The following is a 21486-nucleotide window of genomic DNA, read 5'->3' on the forward strand; positions in this document are numbered from 1 at the left end:
GCTGTCTGGTCTGTGTGCTGCGCTGCTCAGGGCCTTGTTTAGCTGAGTGCTGGATGTCTCTGAGGACAGACGGAGGTCTCACTGCCTCTCTGGCCATGCTCATACTCGAGGAAGAATTCCCACCTTACATTTTAGATTTGTTGTGCATTCAGAATAAATTGTGTCAACGTTTTAACAGTGCTGAGCTTTCTTCTGTTCCCTCTCAAATCGTGCGTACCTGCAAAGTTACCGGGATGCTCGTCCCGTCGGTTTGTTTTGGAGAGAGGATAAGGCTGACACCCTGCTGGGTTCTGTCTCCTGTGGGATCTGTGGTCTGGGACAGCACAAGGAAGCTGGGAAGGAATTGGATCTGTCGGCCCACTCAGCACATGTGCTTCCCGCTGCGAGCCTGCTATTGTGCATGTGCTAGGAGAGGAAGAAAGAAATACGTGCTTGTGGAGTAGCTTAGGTTAGAAGGCACTTATGGAGGTCTGTGATCTCATTCCTCCAGTGACATCAGTTTTCCTAACCATTTCTATTAGCATGTGCAGCAAAGTCATTACTCTCACAGCCTGGAGAAGTTGCTCAGTCTCTGTCTTGCTGCGTGCTGGAGAAGGCAGAGAGGTTGCAGAGTGAGCAAGGAGTCCCTCTGGTTGCTTTGGTGTTTCTGTAACTCAGCTTTATTTAAATACCATATCATCATTATTTATGTATGAAAACCACTCTTAGAAAACTGGCATTAATGCTGAACTGATGTTCATGCTGCACTTGCATTGCTGTGTGTGCTATGCTGTATTTCTGGAAAATGATTACATTTAAAGGAGATTAGAAGAAGCAGTTATAAGTGGCCACTTGCTAATTCCCAAATATCAGTTAGTAGGGAAATGGTGCTGCTTGGCTTTGGGTAGGCAAGGGAGCCTGTGTGAGTCACAGGCTGTTTTTAGAGAGAGGTCAGCAGCTTTTAGCACTGCAGTTACTTAGCTGGTTGGACTGGCTCCAGATCTAATTAAGATATAATTATGAGTATTTCTTCTGGAATCTGGATTTCACAGTAGTCCCAGAAAATCTTAATGGGGAGTAACTCTGAAACTTGTAGCTGTGATCTTTGGCACTTGGCGTGATGTCCCCCAGCCTCAGAAACACTGCATGAGCTCTGATTGCTGAACCCTCTCAAACACTTGGAAGTTGTCCCATGCAAGGCTCGGGTCTGTGAATGGCAGCCGGGAGAAGGTCGGCCCGGCCCTACAGCATGTGCTGCATCAGGGATGTGTCCGACCCTTCCTCACATTGATCTTTCCCCTCTCCTAGGCCTGAAGACAAACGTGGGACGATGTCGGAGGCACGGCATGACAGCACGAGCAGTTTACAGCGCAAGAAGCCGCCATGGTTAAAATTGGACATCCCGGTGCCAGTGCCTGTGCCAGTGCCAGAAGAGCCAGTGCAGGTATGGGGATTGCGGTCATGCAAGGGATGTGCAGAGCCCTGCTGTGCTGACAGCGTCGTCACTGGCAGCCTTGGCCAAGAGAAAGGCAGTGCTGTGTGTGACAGGTCACTGGGATCAGTAACGGGCTGCCCCTTGAATGGGATATTGAGGGAAGGTGAGTGTGTTTCACTTTAGATCAGTGGATGTGGCCATTTGGGTGCGAGGATTGATGTGAGAGTGAGGTATCTAAACAAGAATTCCTCCAAGGAACTGAAGAAGTGAGGGGCTTCTAGAGGAGTACCAATCTGAAAGTGCTGGAGTTCCTGCTAAAATGAACAGGGAATTAATCTGACTTATGACTAGCCAAGATAATGACAGGCTGTCATCAGCAACAGCAAAGAAAGAACAGTTACTGGCAACACAAAGTTGTTAATAGCATAAGTGCAAGAAATTCACATATGAGGAGAAATAAGTGTTACTGAAGAGTGGTGGAGTAGAGATGAAGTGATAGTTTATTTGGGACTTTGCAAAGAATGAGTAGAACACCCATGTTTCTGCTGGGAATAGGAGGAATAACAGGAATCTCTGCTTCAGAGTGGCAAAAACTCTTACATGTGGGTGAGATGACTGCTGGCTGCTCGTGACCTTGCTGCAGGATAATAGGCTGCCTACACCAAAAGCAGGTCTGTGAGTGGAGTGTCGTGGCTGGGTTCACAGAAATGGAAGGTTTTGCATCTTCCCTGGAGGGGTGTGCTTGTCTTAAAATGGCATTTATGTTCTTGGAAAAGCATGGACTGGCCTCTGCTATTCTTTGATCCAAGGACTAAAATGGACTTCTGGCAGGTACACCTTCATCTTGATCTTCTGAAACCTTCATCTTGACCTTCCTTCGGAAGGAAAGAGATTGTGGTTCTTTTTGCAAGGATTAGAAGAGAACATAGGGTTTTAACTATGTAGGTTGAAGCCTTCTGAATTGGTTAAGGCTTAGATGGATGTTCTTTTACCTGAAATCTCTAAATCCAGCTAGGCTTCTGGAGAGGCACTACGTACACACAACAGTGGAAGTTGGCATAGGTAATGTTTTCTGAAAGCACAGTGTGTGGGAGTGCATACAGGCTCCCATGGCTTAAATTCTGAGTGTCTAGGCATTGTTTTAACATAAAAACTTAAAAAAAAAAAAACCTTTAAAAAAAAAAAAAAGGATAAAAATTACTGAAAGTTTTTATCTGTCTGGCTGGAAGGACTAGAGTTTCAAGCAATTAGAGATAGTGTCTGACCAGAGAAGCATTCGGTTCACTGGCAAGTGAAGCACAGGGGTAATCTGCTCGGTCTGTGTTTTAGAAAGGGGGTGGTATCTGCCAAGCTAATGGCAAATTCATGCAGAACAGCCTTGGGGCAGTTAGTAGGATGGGCTGAGAGCAGTCTGGTGATTTGTGTCAGGTTTGGCAGGTGACATTCAGCCAGGAGGTGCTAGGAGCTTTCAGACCTGAGTGCATCCAGACAATTAGGTTATGAACAAAGCTGATGTGGCTTTCCCAGCTTGCTTGGCCTGTGCCAGGCAGCAACTGCAGCACAGACCCACCCACGACTCTCATAGTCTTTTAGTGCAGATGCAGAGCTATTTATAAAGCTAATTTCACTTGGCCCTGCTTGGTGTGCTTTACTTTACATTATGCAGTGGTCTAGGAGCTTGTGATCTCTGTTCCTTCTGGCTAGAAAAAAAGCCAAAAGGATGCAGGAACTCCTGTAACACACCCATCTGCAGATGGACATCAGTCTGTGGGCTAGGCTAGAGCCAGTCTGCACTGAAACTATAAAAAAAATCCTCTTCAGATGCCAAGTTCAAGTGCTGACTGCTCTGTTCTGCAGATCCAGTCCTGTTTCTTCACATTAGCCAGTCATGAACTCAGTCCTTGTTAGGCTGCATGCACCCAGCTTGTGGCTTGGGCTGGGGGCAGAGGGGGGTTGTTGTGCTGCTGACTGAGTGGTTCACTCCCTGGCTGGCCCTGTAGATCATAGTTCTAATAATGCTGACTCCCCTTCTGCTTTCCTTTCCAGCCAACAAGACGCCAGGCCTTTCTACGAAGTGTGAGCATGCCTGCTGACAACAGCCGCGTGCCTTCCTTGCCTCATGAAGTGAGGAGACCGGTGCTACAACGACAAACCTCAATCACCCAGACCATCAAGAGGTGAGCTGCTGAGCTCCTGGAGCCTGGTTTAGTGGATTCTGCCATCCGTTGCTGTCCTTTTTTCATGGTCTTCTCGTTCTCCCATGGCCTGGCACTTTAAGGCATGCTGTCAAAATAGGATTGAGTTGTCTCCCTTGTTGCCTGTCATGAGGTTGAGGTAGAGGGTAGGTGCAGATAGATTCTCAATATATGAGCCTGATGGTGCTGTATAGCTTGCCTTCAATAAGTGAGGAGCAAAGTCATGACAGAAAAATAGTGCTGATCATAACAGTGAGTGGTTCTTGCCGATCAGAGATAAGTTTTGATTGCCTTTGTGCCTGAAGAAGCTGGCTGTTTCAGGGCCTGATGTGTAGCTAGCAACATATGATGCTGTATCCACCAGGATCCCCAAGGCTTTTCTCCCAAGCTCCTTTCCAGCTGGGTGCCCCCAGCACGTGTTGGTATCTGGGGATGTTCCTCTCCAGGTGCAGGGCTTTGCACTTCTCCTTGTTGTCCTTCATGAGTTTCCTCCCAGCCCATTTTTTTTGTCCTGTCAGGGTCCCTGCAGATTGGAGCGTGACCCTGGGGAGTATCCACCACTCCACAGGTTTGTGTCATCTGCAGACATGCTGAGGGTACACTGTCCTGTTGTCCAGATCATTAATGAAGTTATTAAATGGGATTGAACCCACGACTAACCCTTGGAATACACTGCTAGTCACTGGCTTCCAGCTAGACTTAGTGCCACTGCTCACCACACTCTGGGCAAAGTCGTTCAAACATTTATTTATCCACCTTATTGCCTATCCAGCCCTCAACATGGCCTGAAATCAGGCCTCTGCGAGTCTTTGTGCCAGGACAGTTAGACAAGAGCCTGTTAAGGTTGATAGGATATCCTGGGAGGATGCTGTAGGGGCCTTGATAAGAAGCACTGTATGGAAGGGCCAGGGCAGCCTTCTCCCCCATAAGTCCTTACAGACAGGGCACATGGAGCTACAGTGAGCAAAAGAGGGCTGGACAGTGATGGTGAAGCTCCTGGATACCAAGGGAGATGCCAGTGTCCTACTGCTGGTGCACTAACAGACACGTGTCATGTCCTCCGTGCCTGTATGCAATGGCAGTGTTGGGGACCAGCTGGTGGCAGCATCCGTGCCTGTGCCTAACAGGCTGGGTAGCAGTTTTGTAATCCTGAGTGCAGGGGGTTGATGCCATTCTGCAGTGCAGAGTTTTCTCACGCAGGCTGTTGTACAGCATGAAGAGCAGCCAAGACTCTGTCCAGGAGGAATTGCAGCTTGTACATGGTTTTTGCAGTGCACTGTGGAATGCAGGTAGGAAGGCAGGCGCAGCAGTGGGAAAGACTGCGTGAGAGGCAGAATTACAGGAAATGTGTGAGACGTGGAACTAGCAGTAAAAGCATGAAATAAATGGATCAGAAACAAAGACAGGGAATTGGAAAGTACTGAGGATAGCCTAAAAACCAGTGCTGTGAACAGCAGAGGTAGGTGTGCAGTAAAGAACTGCAGACCATATATCCATAAGGGTGTCACTGGGATTTATTTTGTGAGTCCAGGGAGGCTGTCTTCCGGGTTTGTTGCTTAATGCAGCTCCTGTTAAACACAGAATGTGAAACTATTCTAGCAGCAGGACTCCATCCCTTCCTTTTCGTGGGGCTTGCAGGACACGGATCAAGTATGTGCTTAAAGTCAACTGCGTGTGGTCCAGAACATAGGGCCATAGGAGTGATTCAGCTGCTTGAGTGTTGGCATCTAACACTGTTTCCGGTCTCCTACAGTGTCCAAGGTGTCCAGACAAGGCAGCAGATGCAGCACAGATCCTTGTGCCTGAGGTGAGACCCTGCCAGGGTCAACCAGAATGGCTCCAGGACACTGAGTGGCATCAAACACCTGTATCCAAAGAGATCACATCTCAGCTTGCTGACACCTCTGGTGTTTCACTCTGTGCTGTCCAAAGCCATCTTGTGAGATTTGCAGTTGTATGTCTGGGCTGAAGAAGGCAGATTAAAGAGGTCTGGGGGTGGCAGGGGATTGAAGCATCCGTGGTGTCATCAAGACCAATGGGACATGTACATCAGAGATGCAGATGCACCGATGGGATTCAGCAACCTCCTGGATCCTGCTGTCACGTGCATTGTGGCACAATTGCTGCTGATGGGGTTGAATAACGAGATGGGGAAATGTTAGACATAGGTTGCTGCCTGCCTCCACAGCCCAGCGGGCTCTTTCCGTTCAGCTTTCTTTTCTTTGCAGCAGACAGGTACGGTTTCAAAGGAGTCAGACCCTGCCTGTTCAGGGGAACCGGGTGGGCAGGAGTTCCCTGAGAAAGCGGCAGTCCCTGCCCCGATCGTTTTTCAGGTACTGGTAGAACTAAGTGTGCAACCCACCCTGCATGTGTGTGCAAGGGCTGTTGTGAACTGCACCGATTCTGGCTGTTGCTGAGACCACGTTGCCTTCCAAGGCCTGACCAGGAGGCCTGCAAATGGATGGGAGTGAGAAAGTTCCCGTGTGCATCTAACAGAAAACAATGGTCACTCCTACTAAATATCTAGGCAGATGTCAATAAATAGCATGGGACTAACAAACTGCCCACTCTCCAGCCTCACTTCTTTCTGTTTTTCCTAACAAGCTGACAATCTCCTGTTGTTCACCATAACTGCAGAATTGCTCTGGGGCAGCCGCCGTGCAGCCTGTCCTTGCTAGCTTTAATGCAACACGTGAAATATGTGTATCTTGGTCCCAAAGCCTTCTTGGAGCAGAAGAGGAAAGAGAGAAAATTGCACCAAACAGATGTGGTTTGAATGAAGCTCAGAGTTGGTGAATTCAGTATAGCATCCACCCTTTTCCTGTCGACATCATGAATTTTCTAATCCTAGCGTGACTGGCTTCTCTTTGAGGTGGAGATCTTTGTTTACGTAGCACTGAAGAGATGTGCCCTGGACTCCTGGAGTAGCTCAACAGCCCATCAACCACTACCCCCAAACTAGAACTCAGTGAACTTTTGAATGAGACAGACATGGTGACTTTGTGTTTATCAGGGACTGGACCCAATGCCCAGATGTTCCTTCCCGTCCTACCTTCCTCATCACTACCGTTGCCAGGTGCCACTTTGATGCTGTGTTTGCATTTACAACTGCTGGTCTTTGGGCTTTAGCTTTCAGGGCTGCTTAGCTTAAATTGATAGAAGAACCTGCCCTTGTACTGATTCATTGCTTGCTAGTTCTGCAGGATCTGTAGCAGTTGATGGGGCTCCCTGGCTGGACATCCCTGGCTCTCATTGTTTCTCCAGAGTGCTCCAAATGCTCTAAACTCAGTTTATAAGGTTATCCTGGACTGTCTTGTGTATGATCAGAGAATGGGACAGATCCCTATCCTAGCCCTGGGCCAGCAGTGGTTGCTGGCAGTTTGGGAGTGATACTTGCTGTGCAGAGCAGCTGTGGCAGTGCTTGTCCTTCCACACTAATGGGAATGCAGTTCCACGGAGCTCTGAAGCACAGCTCTTTGCACAGTGTTCATCAGCAGGCTAATAGTGGCCCCATGTATAGGCTTGTCACCCAGGGTCACCTTGGTGTCCAAATATTGGTTATGAAAGTTGGAAGTTGTGTTACAAGAATGTTTTGTGATGTGTGTTGTGCCTGCGTGTCTACACAGCTGGTGCATTGTGCCTGTCTGTAGACTTGGTTCGGGAGTTGCAGGACAGGATCTGACCCCAGGCCTGTCTGCTCTGAGCTGGGACAAAGACTGCTGTGGGTCAGTGACAGCAGAGCAGTGCTTTGAGACCTGCATAGCCCCTTCTCTGAGGGATGACACCCAGTGACTAGCTGAAGAGTTTTGGAAAGGTTTGGCTCAGCGAGGGCAGGTAAGGCTGGCAGTGGCTCACTTGATTTTGTGCCTGCTGGAGGGCCTGTTCTGGGTCGCTGGGAGAATAACAGTGCTTTTGGCAATGGTTGGTGGTTTGCATCTGCAAGTGTGAGCTGGAAAGCCTGCTTTGAATTCACATCTTTTTACATAGTGGCAGGATGTCCTCAGTTGCTGGTTGATGATACGTATCTTTGTTCCGCAGGGTGCAAAAAGTAAAGCACAGGATTTAGTTTCCTGTCTCTGGTGCTCTGACTCAGTTCAGCAGTGTGACCTAGTTCTAGATGTAACCCTCTTTTTATGTTAGTGTATGTTTTGATACTCCCTTTGTGATTTGTGAGGTCTTCCTTCTCAGCAACTGGAAATCCTACCTGTAAGCAGTGGCCTGAGGTGAGATTTTTGGGTTTGGCTTGGAAGGGTTTTCAGGTTTCAACACCTGGGCCAGCTGTGTGCTGATGCAACTCGCCATCTTCTAGTGCAGGATTAGCCACAGTGGGAGAGGGCTGGCAGGGCTGTGATGATATTTAGCTTCTCCTGCAGTATTTGAAGACTTTTACTCTAACTTACACCTATCCCTCTGCCTTCCTTAGTGTTTTGCTTCTGACCCAATGCTCTTCCACAACAGCAGCCACTTGGCAGCAAACCTGCTTTGTGGCTGCAGCCCTGTGCTCCTGCTTCTGCCACCAGCAGCTCAGAGCTGTGTGTGCCTGCTTCAGGAGAGGGCAGGACCACAGCAAGCATTTGCCATTGATGTTACTTGTGAGCAGGATGGGAATCCTGCAGCATGAGATGGAGAATTTGGGGATACTGGGAGTATGGTATGGTGGGAGGCTGGGAGAGAATAATGAATTCTACTGGCCATTGGGAAAAGCTACAGAGAACAACTGCAGCCCCACAATGGGGACCTAGAGCTGGCCTGAAGATGGTAAGTGTTTTCTGTGAGTGTCTTTTAGAGGGGAAAAAAAAAACATTTCACAAGTTCTCTGAATTTCTGTTCCGTCTCCTCTTTTTTCTTTCTAGAAAAAATCAGAATCAACGGTTCTTTACTTACATTGAAGTTGTTGTTGTCTTAAGAGGGAAAAGAGTGCTGTTGATGGTTAAACATTTCTGACCAAGACCTGTCAGGTTGCTGAAACTGGCTGAGGACAGGCTCTGAGATGCTCGTGGGGGGAAATTCTGCCTACATTTGGATTGGGGTTGGCTGGAAGTGACTATTGTGGGTTTTATCTTTTCATTTGCATAATCCGAGTGAATGTGATGCTCCTGCTTTACCTATATGCTGGCATTTTTCAGAGGCACAGCTGACTGGTTTGGAGTAAGCAAAGACAGTGATGCTACACAGAAATGGCAGAGAAAGAGCCTGCGCCACTGCAGCCTGCGGTATGGGAAGCTGAAACCTCAGGTCATCCGGGAAATGGACTTGCCCAGTCAGGACAATATTTCTCTAACAAGCACAGAAACCCCCCCTCCACTATATGTTGGGCCCTGCCAGCTGGGCATGCAGAAGGTGAGTACCCTGGGACAGTCAAGGCTATCATGAGCTTCCTGCACAGTGTCTTCACCATTTTTAACCCATTTGTGGGCTTAATTCTGCCTGGTTGTGTCTTGTCCGATGGGTTACAGTCAGTGACTCAATGTGGTGTCTAGTGAGTCTGTACTGGGACTGGTACTACTTACTATTTTAATCAGTGACATAGATAGTGGGGTTAAGTGCAACCTCTGCAAGTTTGCAGATGACCCTAAGCAGGGCAGTAAAGTTGATAGAAGGGTGCCATCCAGAGGGACCTTGACAGGTTTGAGGAGTCATCTCATGTGAATTTCATGAGGTCCAACAAGGCCGAATACAAGGTGCTGTACCTGAGCTGGGGCACTCCTCTGTGTAAATACAGACTGGGTGATGAATGGGCTGAGAGCAGTCCTGCAAAGAAGGACTTTGGGGTACTGGTGAATGAAAAGCTCATGTAAGCCAGTAGTGCGTGCTTGCAGTCCAAAACACCAACTGTATCTTCAGCATCAAAATAAATGTGGCCAGCAGAGCAAGAGAGGTCCACTCTGCTCCACTCTTCTGATAACCACCGGAGTACTGCAACCAGTTCTGTGGCTCCCAGCACGAGACAGACGGGGACTTGCTAGAGAGGGTCGAGAGGATGCCACAGAAATGTTCAGAGGGCTGAAGCAGCTCTCCTACAAAAACTGTCTCAAAGGCTCAGAGAGTTGTGGTTGTTTGGCCTGGAGAAGAAAAGGCTCCAGGTAAACCCTATTGCTGCCTTTCAACACTGAGAGGGGGCTTGTAAGAAAGACAGAGAAAGTCATTACTGGAATCTGTAGTGACACAGGATTTGTACTGACAGAACAAGGAGCAGTGGTTACAAACTGAAAACTTGATTATGTTATGGGACTTGGAAAAGCATATCTTGCATCAGCTGCACCACAGCTCCGCTCACGAGTCCTCAGAAATTGGTTTGGGTGCCTGCAAAGGGTATCTGGTAGCCCTTCAAGTGCGGTCCTACGGGGCCAGGACCCTGTCAGTCACATTCGGTTACCAACACCTTAGAAGTAACCCATAATATTCTAGCAAAGGAAGGACTCCTTGCTCCACTCAGCACCTTAATCCATACAGTATTAGGGTATCAGTGAACACCACTGCAGTGTGGGTAAGTGTGAAATGAATTTCTTCCAAACCAAGTTGATCTATGACCCAAAGCCTGGCTGCGTTCCTGAAACAGGAGAATATTGTGTCTTTCAATCCAGTCTCACCTTGTTGAACGCTTTGGTCACAGGATACTGAGAAATGTTGTTGGGCTCTACGTGGACTACATTCAGTCAGAACTTGGTTTCAGTAGGTGTAACTCCATAAAGCTTCCTATTTAGTGTGCAACTGTGGATTAAAAAAGGCTCATAAAACATTAGGATAAAGTACAGAAGTCATAAAGAAACCACAGCTGTGATGATGTAAGGACAGAGGAAGGGTTTGTAGCTGAAGGCAGTGTTTTCATTAGGTTGATTCGTGTGTTTGGCAGCTTTGGTCTGAAGAGTCCCAGAGAAGGGCTTGTAGGTCCTGGAAGCTTGCCTGCTTTATCCAGCTGTTAGGATTAGCAGAAACAGATGTAAATATACAGTTGAGCTCCACCAGGATGCTGCTTAAATCCAGAGCTGTACACCAACAGAAAGGAAACTAGCTCTTGAAAGAGCCTGGCTCTATTGAGGGACTTCTCCAAGTCGTGGTCAGATATCACGTTCTCTGACTGCAGACTTCTCTGTCACAGGAGATGAATGAATCCAAGAGCTTAGAAAGGGCTGAAGAAGCTTTGAAGCTGTCATTTGAACATCAGAAATGTTCAGGATGAAAGTAATCAATACCAACTAAAACCCCCCCAAAACAACGACAAACAAAATAAATGAGGAGGACTTTGAGGACTTGAGCTTGGGACTCGAAAGTTATTTCCTATCTCCCTAATGTAGAATTGATTGGTGTTTTTTTCGGCCTGGCCTTTTTTCTTGGCTGGCCACTGTCCTGGTCTCAAGAGGAGATGATGGAGGCTTGAAAGGAGGAGAGCTTGGTAGGCAAATGTTGGGGGGTGGCTGTACTTATGGATGGGCTTCTTCTCTGGCAGATCATAGACCCTTTGGCCCGCGGCCGAGCTTTCCGAATGGCTGACGACAGTGATGGCTACAGCATCCCCCACACCCCCATCACGCCAGGTGCCACGTCACTCTGCTCCTTCACCAGCTCACGCTCGGGCTTCAATCGCCTCCCGCGACGGCGGAAACGGGAATCTGTTGCCAAAATGAGCTTCCGAGCTGCTGCGGCTCTGGTGAAGGTATTGTACGTGGGAGGGCAGGGATCAGGGTGGCAGCAGGATGCGGCCCTGCCCTGGAAGAGGAGTGGGAGGGAAGGAGCTGTCTTTTGTAGGAAAAAGCACTTTCTGTGAGTAGAGAAAGTGAAGGAGAGCAGTGGTGGAAGAGAAGAAACCAGGACAGGTCCTCTCTTATTTCAGCTGTTTGTCTACCAGACAGGATGTGCAAGAAGCGAGGATGCTGGCTGGTTTGTGGTGTAGGTCTTGCTTGCTGTTTATCAGCTGTGGGGCTTTGATTCCCACAGCCAGCAGCCTTAGAAGATTCCAGCAGGTCTGGTTAAGCTGGGACCTCTGGGTGGTCTGTCTGCACCGCTCATGGCAGAGTAGCAGTGCCTGAGCCTCTTGCTATGCAAGGCTCTTTTCTGGGTCTGGTAGGGGTCATGTATGAGTGACCTTTTTGCTCTGTGACTGCTGTTCAGTCATTGTGCAATGTGTGGTAGCATGTTGCAAGCCTTTTTGGGAGATGGGATCAAGAAGTGCGGTAGCACTAGGATTTATCACCTGGAAGGTGCTGCACATCAGTAGGACTGTTGAGTTTGATGGGTCAGTGTGACAGGGTCAGCACATGGGCTCCCTGTGTGCAGCCCAGGGTGACACTGCGTGGGCCTGGGGCTGGGGTGTCTGGCAGCAACTTGATGCCACCCTGTCTGTCTGCAGGGTCGCTCTGTGAAGGACAGCACACTGAGGAGAGCTCAGCGGCGCAGCTTCACCCCAGCAAGTTTCATGGAGGAGGATACAGTGGATTTTCCAGATGAGCTCGACACTTCTTTCTTTGCTCGGGTGAGGGGCAGGGCAGTGGCATGGTACTGGCTCCAGAGACTTTGCAAGACTGCAGTTCTGGCAGGGCTGTGTGCTGCAGCGTGGTGCTGGTGTCTCAAATGTGATGCCTCCTCCTTCTGATGGGACTTCTGTGTCTTTGCCCAGGAAGGAGTCCTTCATGAGGAGCTCTCTACTTACCCAGATGAGGTGTTTGAGTCGCCATCAGAAGCTGCGGTCAAAGATACTGAAGTGAAACCTTTAGACCAGACAGATCTCACAGGAGGTGCCTTGGACAAAAATGAGCTTGAAAGAAGCCACTTGCTACTGTAAGTATTTTCTTGTAAGGTGCCAAAGCTTAACATGGGATGGTGGCCTGCCCATTCAGAGTGGAATCTTTGGTGCTGGGCAGCTGCTGGGGCAAGACCATTGCTCCTTCATGAGGGAAGTTGGGATCTTAGTGCCATGGGTGTTTGGAACAGAGATCAAAGAGCAGAGCAGTGATGGGATTTCTGTAAGCCCTGCATGCTTCTCTTGATATTTTGGATGAGAGTCCTCCTGCCCCAGCAACCCCTGAAAGGTGGCTCTGAGGCCACCTCTCCAGCAGCTTCCTGATGTGATGTGCTTTTGAGGCTGTATGGTGGCTTGGGGAAACAGAAGACACTTTAAGTCAGCTGTGAAGATGCTGGAGGCCCAGCCTTCAGCTGTGGAGAGTACAACAAAGGTAAGAAGGCTGTTGCCGTTCCCAGTCACCAGGAACTGTTGAGAAGAGTGGAGTGAAGCATTGCTGAGTGTCAAGCTGAGCTACATTCCTCACTTGAAACCAGAGAAAGGTGTGGCACTGATGCTGAAAGCCCTGCAAATATGTGGGTGGTACTGTACTGTATGCCTAGATTTTTTCCACCTGAGTAACTGGTACTGAGTAATTGCTCGGTGTCGCTTCCGAGTTAGCTCTGACTTAGCTGGCAGCTCACCCCAGCAGAGAGCAGTGCTGGGTGTGAACATGTAGCAGACAGGGAGGTCCTTGTTGTGGTTCTGCTGCTCGCAGCCCATCTTGCTGTGTTGGAGTTTTCCCTTCAAGTGTTTCCAAGAACCTGACTCAGTCTTAACAAAAGTGGAAGCAGCAAATGGTGGGAGCTTGTTGTCTCTCCACTGAGATGGTCTCAGTCTTTTTGGCTCCATTTGGATTTTCTCAAATCTACATTCCTTTCCCACTTAGAGAACTGCTATCAGAATTGCAGTCAGTTGTCCTTTTAGGTGGCCAGGTGTTTGTTTTGGCATAGGCTGATAGTCCAACATGAAAATACTGGGATGTCCATTACACAGAAATCACTTGAACCTCATCCTATTGCTTGTCCATACTTCAAAGCTCTCTTAACTTCACCAAGGCACTCTGGTTATCTTTCAAAAAAAAATACAGTTTCTGTGACCACTTTTGACACCCCCTATCTTTGTGCAGAGTTGGTCACCCAGGAAGCCACAGGAGGTTTCTGTTAAGTAGAGACCTGCCGAGGACACGTGCCTACCACAGTTCCAGGCAGTGGGAAAGGGGGAAATAACAGGCAGTTCTCAGTGCTGTGTACCTTGCTTGTAGACTGCTTGTTAAGAGCAGTGAAATAAAAAAAACACCTGAAGATGCCCAGAGCAGGGCATCTGCTGTTCATCAGCAGCTTGTGAAGTTTTCATTCATTTCATACTCTATTTTGGTAAGAAGGTGTTCCGCTGGACAGGGATTTTTATTGTGTTGCTGGAGCCTGGTTTTGTTCTTCTCCTGAGAAATTCATGCATCAGTGCAAATAAAGGGATGAGTGGAAGACAAGTTGAGAGAAGTAACTGGCTTGGTTTTAGTTCCTGCTCTTCTCTGAGTGGTTTAACGAGCATGAGGTTCGACTTGTCAGTCTAATCACGGTAAAGTGCTTCAAGGTTGGGATTTCCACTGTGGGGCTAAACTGCACTTCCATTTCGTGGGAGAGAATGGAGTGAGGGGAATGAAGCAGAGGAAGAAATAGATGTGTATGAGTGTTAGCTGCCTAATAAGTCAGCTGATCCTGGAGATGCTGAGGGTATAGCACATGGCTTCCATTTCTCTCCGTTCATTTTGGATCAGAAAAGAATTAAGGCTAAAGTTGAGGTTGTTAGAGGTGGCCACAACCACAGGATGCCGTTCTTGTTCTCTGCTGCAGTGTCAGTGCTGGGAGGCTGGAAGTCGTGTCTTCCCGGAATGAGATGCTCAGTGACACCCAGCCTCCCCATTTTAATCCATTGCTGACAAAAAAATTCTAAAGAAGGAAACCACCGTTGTTCCACTTTTTATTCCAGTCCACTGGAGCGAGGCTGGAGGAAACAGAAGGACGGGGGCCTGGCACAACCCAAGGTCCGATTGCGGCAGGAGGTGGTGAGCGTCAGCCCGCAGAAGCGAGGGCAGCGCATCGCCGTGCCGGTCAGGAAGCTTTTCGCCAAGGAGAAGCGGCCGTACGGCCTGGGGATGGTGGGGAAGCTGACAAACCGGACGTACCGCAAGCGCATCGACAGCTATGTGAAGCGGCAGATTGAGGACATGGACGATCACAGGTGAGAGCTGAATCGTGGCTGGGGTTCCAGTAAAACAGCGGGCACTGGGAGCACGGCCTGCTCCTCCTGCTGGGCATCTGCACCTCTTCCCCACCGCTGCTGTCTTGTGATGAACAGGAAGGCTCAGGTATTCTTGCTTCTGATTGTTTCCATAAACTCAGTATTTCAGATGCGTGATGCATTTTGGCATTAGGCTTTTGTATTCATGGACGCTTTTCTTAGCAAAAAGTGGTTTGCCCAGTGTTTAGGGGAGGCAGTAAACAGAGGCTGTCTGCTGGCAAGATTCTTGCCTCCAGTCATGTATACCCCAGGTGATCTTGGTCCTGTCCCCAGAGTCTGCCAGGGTTCCTAGGGAAAGAAAGCAGCTTTTCTCCTTGCTCTGTGAGTAGATGTAACACAAAGTGCTACAAGATGCAGTAGCTTAGTGGGTAGTAATGGTGATAGGACTATTTATTACTAGTTGGACTAGATGATTTTGTAGGTCCTTTCCAACCTTGTGATTCTGTGCCTGGATTTCTGCCTCTGATCTTTTCCCTTTCCCTCCATCCAGGCCCTTCTTCACATACTGGGTCACCTTTGTGCATTCACTCATCACCATCCTTGCTGTGTGCATCTATGGCATTGCCCCTGTGGGGTTCTCACAACATGAAACTGTTGATTCAGTAAGTAAATCACCCTGACTTGCCTGACTTGAGTGTGATTGTGTCAAAGCTCTCAGTGCAATGGCCACTGAGGGCCACACCAGGTATCCAGGGCCTGCCTGAGCCCACGTGCTTCCTGCTTTCCCTCCTGCAGTCACATTGCTCTTGACATTGAGCTCTATCAGGTGGGCATTTGGTACAAAGCACAATGGGCTCCTGGCAGGTTCTGGTTGCAAATATGTTGGGAGTCCTTTTTAGCAACTTGTTCCCCTCCTGGTGGTGACCAGAAGGGTGTTCATGGTGGGGAAATATTTCAAACCTCAGTTAAGTTTTTGTAACAGCTGCAAGATTTTGCTTCTGCCAGGAGCAAAATGGACCTGTCTGACTTTGTGAGCTGATCTTGAAGCTACTTGTAGGCCTTCCCACTTGTTGTCAAAGGTCTCTCTGAGGTGCATATCTCTGTAGCACCATATTCCTGCACCAAGCAGAGGATGCCAAGGTTACTTCTCACCTACAAGTCTGATGGCTTTCACAACACTGTCACCAGCATCTGGACCTGTGTTGCTGACAGCTGCTGCTTGTGTTGCTGCGCTGTGTGAAGCTTTATACAGGATTTCAGCCACCCTGGGAAAATGTGAAGTAGCCAGGTGGACATCTTCAGAGGAGTCATTAAATAAAGATGCCCAGACCTGCCCTCCTACAAAAGACCAGTTTGAGAGAGCTGTGTAGCCAGTCACCTGCTGTGGGGATTTCTGCTCCTTCTGGGAGCTGTTTTCATCAGTCCCTGCCACTTGCTCATGGTACTCTCACTTCCTCTCCTTGCAGGTTTTGCGAAACAGAGGGGTTTATGAAAATGTCAAATATGTTCAGCAGGAAAACTTCTGGATCGGCCCCAGTTCAGTGAGTGTTATCATCTGGGGCTGGCAGGGGGCAACGTGCAGCAGCCAGATCTCCCCAGGGACTTCAGCCCTCCACTGCTTGGGACCTGGTGCTAGCAGCTCTCATCAGCTGGGCTTCTCACAGGGCTCTGCTGTCCTTGGCAGGGTGCAGCAGTGCTCCTGCCCCAACTGCCCTGCTGAATGGTTTGCTGGGAGCTGGGGATGAGCCTTGGCACTCCTTCCTGCACATATTTCTATGAAGCCAAGCGTGAGGCCAGAGAAAATGCAGAAATTATGTGGAGCATGACAGCTTTCGTGATGCCGTTTTCCCCAGGAAAATCTGTAATGTCTCAGAGCTTCCTTCCTCACCACAGAACAGGCCTTTCTGGGGCCTGCAAATTCTGGATTCTTGTTTTGAGCTCACTTATTTGAGGCAAATACTGAGAATATGCCTGATGTGTTTTGAACATCATCATGCAGGACATGTCTCTGGCCGTGCTGGGGGTACCCCTTGCTGTTCTTCCCAGCCTGTTCTGCCCTGGGCAGTCCTTGTGTACACCTTGACTGAGGTGAGCTTCTCCATCTCTCTCCCAGGAGGCCTTGATCCACCTGGGGGCCAAGTTCTCACCGTGCATGAGGCAGGACCAGCAAGTGCACAGCTTCATTAAGGCCAAGCGTGAGAAGGAGAAGCACTCAGCATGTTGTGTACGAAATGACAAGTCCGGTTGCGTGCAGACTTCGGAGGAGGAGTGCTCAGTGAGTGTGGTGTTCCCTTTCCTGCCATTACTGCAGGCTCAAGGACACTTCTCTTGATGCTTTCTCCTGCCCTGGGATTCACAGTGACACCTCTCCTCTCCCTTCTCTTGCAGTCCACCCTGGCTGTATGGGTGAAGTGGCCCTACCACTCCAGCACACCAATGCTGGCAGGAAGCAAGAGGCAGTTTGGGTCTGTTTGTCATCAGGACCCCAGGTATGTTCTGCCTAGCCCACCTGCCATCCTAAGGACACCAGGGCTGCTGGGACTGTCAAGTCAGAGGCATGGGGTCCCAGGCCACTTCACTGCAGTGTGTGCGTAGTGATGTCCTTACCTGCCCTTGTGGTGGCAGGGGAGCTGAGGCAGATTTTTCTGGGAGCCTCCCAGATCACAAACTTACTTGTGTTCCTGAAGTCTCTGTTGTTGGCTGCCCATGTGCACAGTGGTTTGTTCTCAGCTGCGGGTTCTTTTCCTGTCCTGCTCCTTACCTGCTCGCTTTGCTCCCTGCATGGGCTGCTTTCCCATGGGATAGCAGCTACGTTCCCAGCACAGCTCTCCTGCAAAGCCCTGGCAGCCACCTTTGCCCTTAGCCACCACAGGCTGAGAGAGGGCTGAAACCAGCTGCAGGTCCGTGTTTGGAGTTCCATTATGTTGTTGAGCATCTGTGTGCTCTTCGTCAGCTGAAGCCGTGATCTCTGGTTGCAGGAAGTAAGCAGTAGCTTTGATCAGCACAGCCTTGGCTAACCTGAAGTAGTGTGTCACCAGCTCCTAGCCAGGGACAGAGGGGACCTATGGGAGCATAGCTTGGGAGCAGGGACAGCGTGGTATGCTAGGAGAAGTCATTTCTCTAGGTGATCTTTGCTTCCTGTTGCTGCAGGGTGTGTGAGCAGCCAGCCTCGATGGAGCCACACGAGTGGCCAGACGACATCACCAAATGGCCGGTGAGCATCGCTGGTGGCACAGGGCCTGTGCTGGGAAATGGCATTTCCAACCCACTGTGCAGAGTTGCAGCACTGTTGGTGGAAAGGGGTCTTCAGTGCAGCCTCCTGAAACCTTCCAACAACAGAAATTCCCACTGCACCAGATGAAGCCCTAAGCCCTGCCAGGGTGATAGGATGATGGATACTTACTCCATCTAGGGGCTGTTTTAGTTGCTTGAGAGGGAGGAGGGATCGGTTTGGGCTCCAGCAGCCCAGGCAGATGGGGTATCAGAAGAAACCCTTGGGAGGCTGTGTCTGGGACTGCCTTCCTCCCAAGTGACTGTTCTGACCTTACCCAGGCAGCAAGCCAAACCATGGATCTCTGACTGCAGTCCGTTGTCGTTTTCCAGATCTGCACAAAAAACAGTGCTGGGAATTACACAAACCACCTTCACATGGACTGCGTGATTACAGGCAGGCCCTGCTGCATTGGGACCAAAGGAAGGTAAGGAGTTTAATCTGTGTGGCGAGGGGCTGGGCATTGGGGTAAGAAATGGAGGGCTGTTTTAAGGTTGTAGGCACAGCCATTTGTCCTCCGTGTTCTTCCTGCATGCAGCCCAGAGCAGTGCTGGGGAGGGGAGTCTGGCAGGGAGCCCTGATGTGTTTCCCAGGCAGAGCAGGGCTCTGGTTGAGTTTGATGTGTCAGGGTATCTCGTTCAACTGATCCTGCTGTTTAATGGGATTCGGAGCCCTGGGGATTAAAGTATCTCTTGGGGAATTCAGTGCTTTTCCTTGGAATGACCAGCTTGTTCCTAACAGGCTACACTGACCCCAGCCTGGCTTCTGTGTGCATTCCAAGAGGAAATGATCTGATCTGGGTTTGCCAAGGAGGATGCTGTTCTTCATGCTGCTCCTCAGCTCGAGTTACTTGGTGCTTGGGCCAGGCTTCCCCTGCCAGGAAGAAAAATCAGTGCTGCTGTCCCTGAAAGTCATGGCAGGACACGGCTTAGCCCTACTTTCTGCTCTGTCAGTGTCTGAGGCACAGGGCTCTCCGAGCCCAGAGCCATAAATTCCCCAAGCTCCATTGTTTCATTCTCAGCTGTAAATAGCTCAGTTTTATTACTTGTTTTGGAACCTTTGTTGCAGAGGTGCTGCAGCATGTCGAGGGCATCAGTTCTCATAGACAAACTTAGGGGCCAGGGAGGGCACAGGATAATCTGCCATGTCTTCTATGTGTGACTTGTTCCTTCTTTTGATTGCTGTGCCTCTTCCAGGTGTGAAATAACTTCCCGAGAGTATTGTGAATTTATGCGGGGCTACTTCCATGAGGAGGCAACACTTTGCTCTCAGGTAAGTGCAGAGTAGTGGTTTGTAAGGCCACCCTTCTCACTTCTGTTCACCTATCTGCAGCAGTGTTTAGAACTTGGGGCTGGCAGCCACAAAAGTCCAGCATGGGACCACTGTGGAAGCAGCAGGTGTCTGCAACCTTTCTGCTCCGTGGGTGAGCAAACGTTGTCCATGTGTTGGGTGGTGAATAAGGGCATAATGCTGCCATAAGTGATGGGTGGGGACACGTGAAGTGGTGCTGCAGGCAAGGGCTGGGTAGCAGATAAGTGAATGGAGAACCCCTTTTTCCGAGCTAGCTGCAGCCTCTGCTGTGGCTGTGATAATTGGCTGTGCCCAGTGGTGTTGGCTGGCACAGCCCACAGCCCCATTTTGCTGCCCTAGGTTCACTGCATGGATGACGTCTGTGGACTCCTCCCTTTCCTAAATCCAGAAGTCCCTGACCAGTTCTACCGTCTCTGGCTCTCACTTTTCCTACATGCTGGGTAAGTGTAGGTGCAAAGCTTCCAGTGTCCGGGAGGGAACTGGGGGGTTGTATGAGGGTGGTTCTAGCAGTTTCTGTCCTCAGGACACCACTGTGGGGATGAACTGTTGTCTCTGCTGAGGCTTAGCAGGCTGAATTTGCTGGGAGGGATATTAGATGCATGGGGCTGCGCCAGGTGCTTTCAACAACTCAAAGAAGACAGCAGAGAAGACAGACAAGCCCACTGTGGGGAATTTGGTGGATGCTGCTTCAGCTCCTGTACTCTGAACTTGGCAGGATCCTGCACTGTCTGGTCTCAGTCTGTTTCCAAATGACGATCCTGCGGGACCTAGAGAAGCTGGCAGGATGGCATCGCATCTCTATCATCTACCTGCTCAGTGGCATCACTGGGAACCTTGCCAGTGCAATATTTCTACCCTACAGAGCAGAGGTGGGTCTCCTACACACTAGGGTCCTGGCAGCTTCAATACAAGCCCCTGCATGCTGTGCCTATCTGGCAGAAAAATCAGAGCTGCACTTATCTTTATATTGTGCAGATTTGTAGTTAGCAGTCAACACCACACCATCATCTAGCTGCTGAGCAGTAACATCCCCCAGAGCACGCTAGTTAGCTTTCCAGGTGACTGACCCATTCTGGCTGCAGCCCAAGGGCTGCCTCATAGCATGAGATGGGGGAGATTCCAGCCACATGCAGGCTGGGAATTCAGGTCTATAGCTGGTGTCAGTCCCTTCACATGCAGGCAGAAGGTGAGAGCAAAGCTTGCCATTCCCACACTGTCCCTGCCCACGTTGCACAGCTGGAGAAGCCCAATGTGCCCACCCAGCTTTACCTTAGAAGACTGCATGGCAGGACCTAGAGGACCACCTTCCAGATCCTTCAGTAAGGAAAAGTGTGGTGGGTGAAGGGACCAAGGAGATTGCCTCTAAGGACCTCTACCCTCTAGCAGTTCAAACCAGATTCATCCTCTTTAAATAGAACATCTGCTCTGGTGAGCTCACATCTACACTGATCCTCATGTCAGACCAGGCCTTCAATGTCATTATCAGGATGAAGTCTCAGGCTGCAGCATCTCTTTCTCAAGTAACGCCGAACAGGGAGCTGAAATAACCCTAACGGAGCTGGTTGCAGAAGCCAGGCAGATGAGGTGTGCCTGATGTTACCTGTGATGTTCTTCTTGCAGGTTGGCCCTGCAGGATCCCAGTTTGGGATTCTGGCTTGTCTCTTTGTGGAGCTCTTCCAGAGTTGGCAAATCCTGGCACGGCCCTGGAGGGCTTTCTTCAAGTTGCTGGCTGTGGTGCTCTTTCTTTTTGCCTTCGGCCTCCTGCCTTGGATTGATAATTTTGCTCACATTTCAGGATTCATCAGTGGTTTCTTCCTCTCCTTTGCCTTCCTGCCCTACATTAGCTTTGGGAAGTTCGATTTGTATAGGAAGCGATGCCAAATTATTGTTTTCCAGCTCATCTTCATTGCACTCTTCTCAGGACTTGTGATTCTATTCTATTTCTACCCCATCAAGTGCGAGTGGTGCGAGTTCCTCACGTGTATACCATTCACGGACAAATTCTGCGAGAAATACGACCTGGATGCACAGCTTCACTGAAAGCAAAGACTGGCTTCTCGAGCAGGCACTGGAGATGGACTGTCTTTGCATTTGCTGTGCTAGTTCCACGAGGACAAAGCTTCTAATCCAGTGACACTTCTAACCAGGGCTGTGGTTAATTTAAACCGTCTCTAGCACTCAGCAGGCGTGGTTTGCCTTATCTCAGAAGACTCTGAACAGAATGTTGGTGCCTTGTTCAATTGTATTGAACCTCTTCTGCTGCCATTATTTTTATTAT

At 49.5% G+C, this 21486-nt stretch overlaps 1 protein-coding gene across 1 annotated transcript; it reads left to right on the forward strand.

Moving 5' to 3' along the window:
* Nucleotides 1-1309: 1309 nt before the first annotated feature.
* On the forward strand, nucleotides 1310-21248 carry RHBDF1 (rhomboid 5 homolog 1; the record flags this gene model as incomplete). Its single annotated transcript, XM_079542975.1, has 17 exons — nucleotides 1310-1423; nucleotides 3461-3591; nucleotides 8736-8949; nucleotides 11057-11263; nucleotides 11957-12079; nucleotides 12224-12384; nucleotides 14375-14626; nucleotides 15177-15288; nucleotides 16093-16167; nucleotides 16740-16901; nucleotides 17015-17115; nucleotides 17777-17840; nucleotides 18230-18324; nucleotides 19094-19169; nucleotides 19548-19648; nucleotides 19924-20077; nucleotides 20829-21248. 17 exons carry the CDS (start codon nucleotides 1310-1312, stop codon nucleotides 21246-21248), a joined length of 2562 nt encoding a protein of 853 aa, XP_079399101.1.
* Nucleotides 21249-21486: the final 238 nt, after the last annotated feature.

This window comes from Tetrao urogallus (assembly GCF_951394365.1).
Source record: "Tetrao urogallus genome assembly, chromosome: 15".
Lineage (NCBI taxonomy): Eukaryota > Metazoa > Chordata > Aves > Galliformes > Phasianidae > Tetrao > Tetrao urogallus.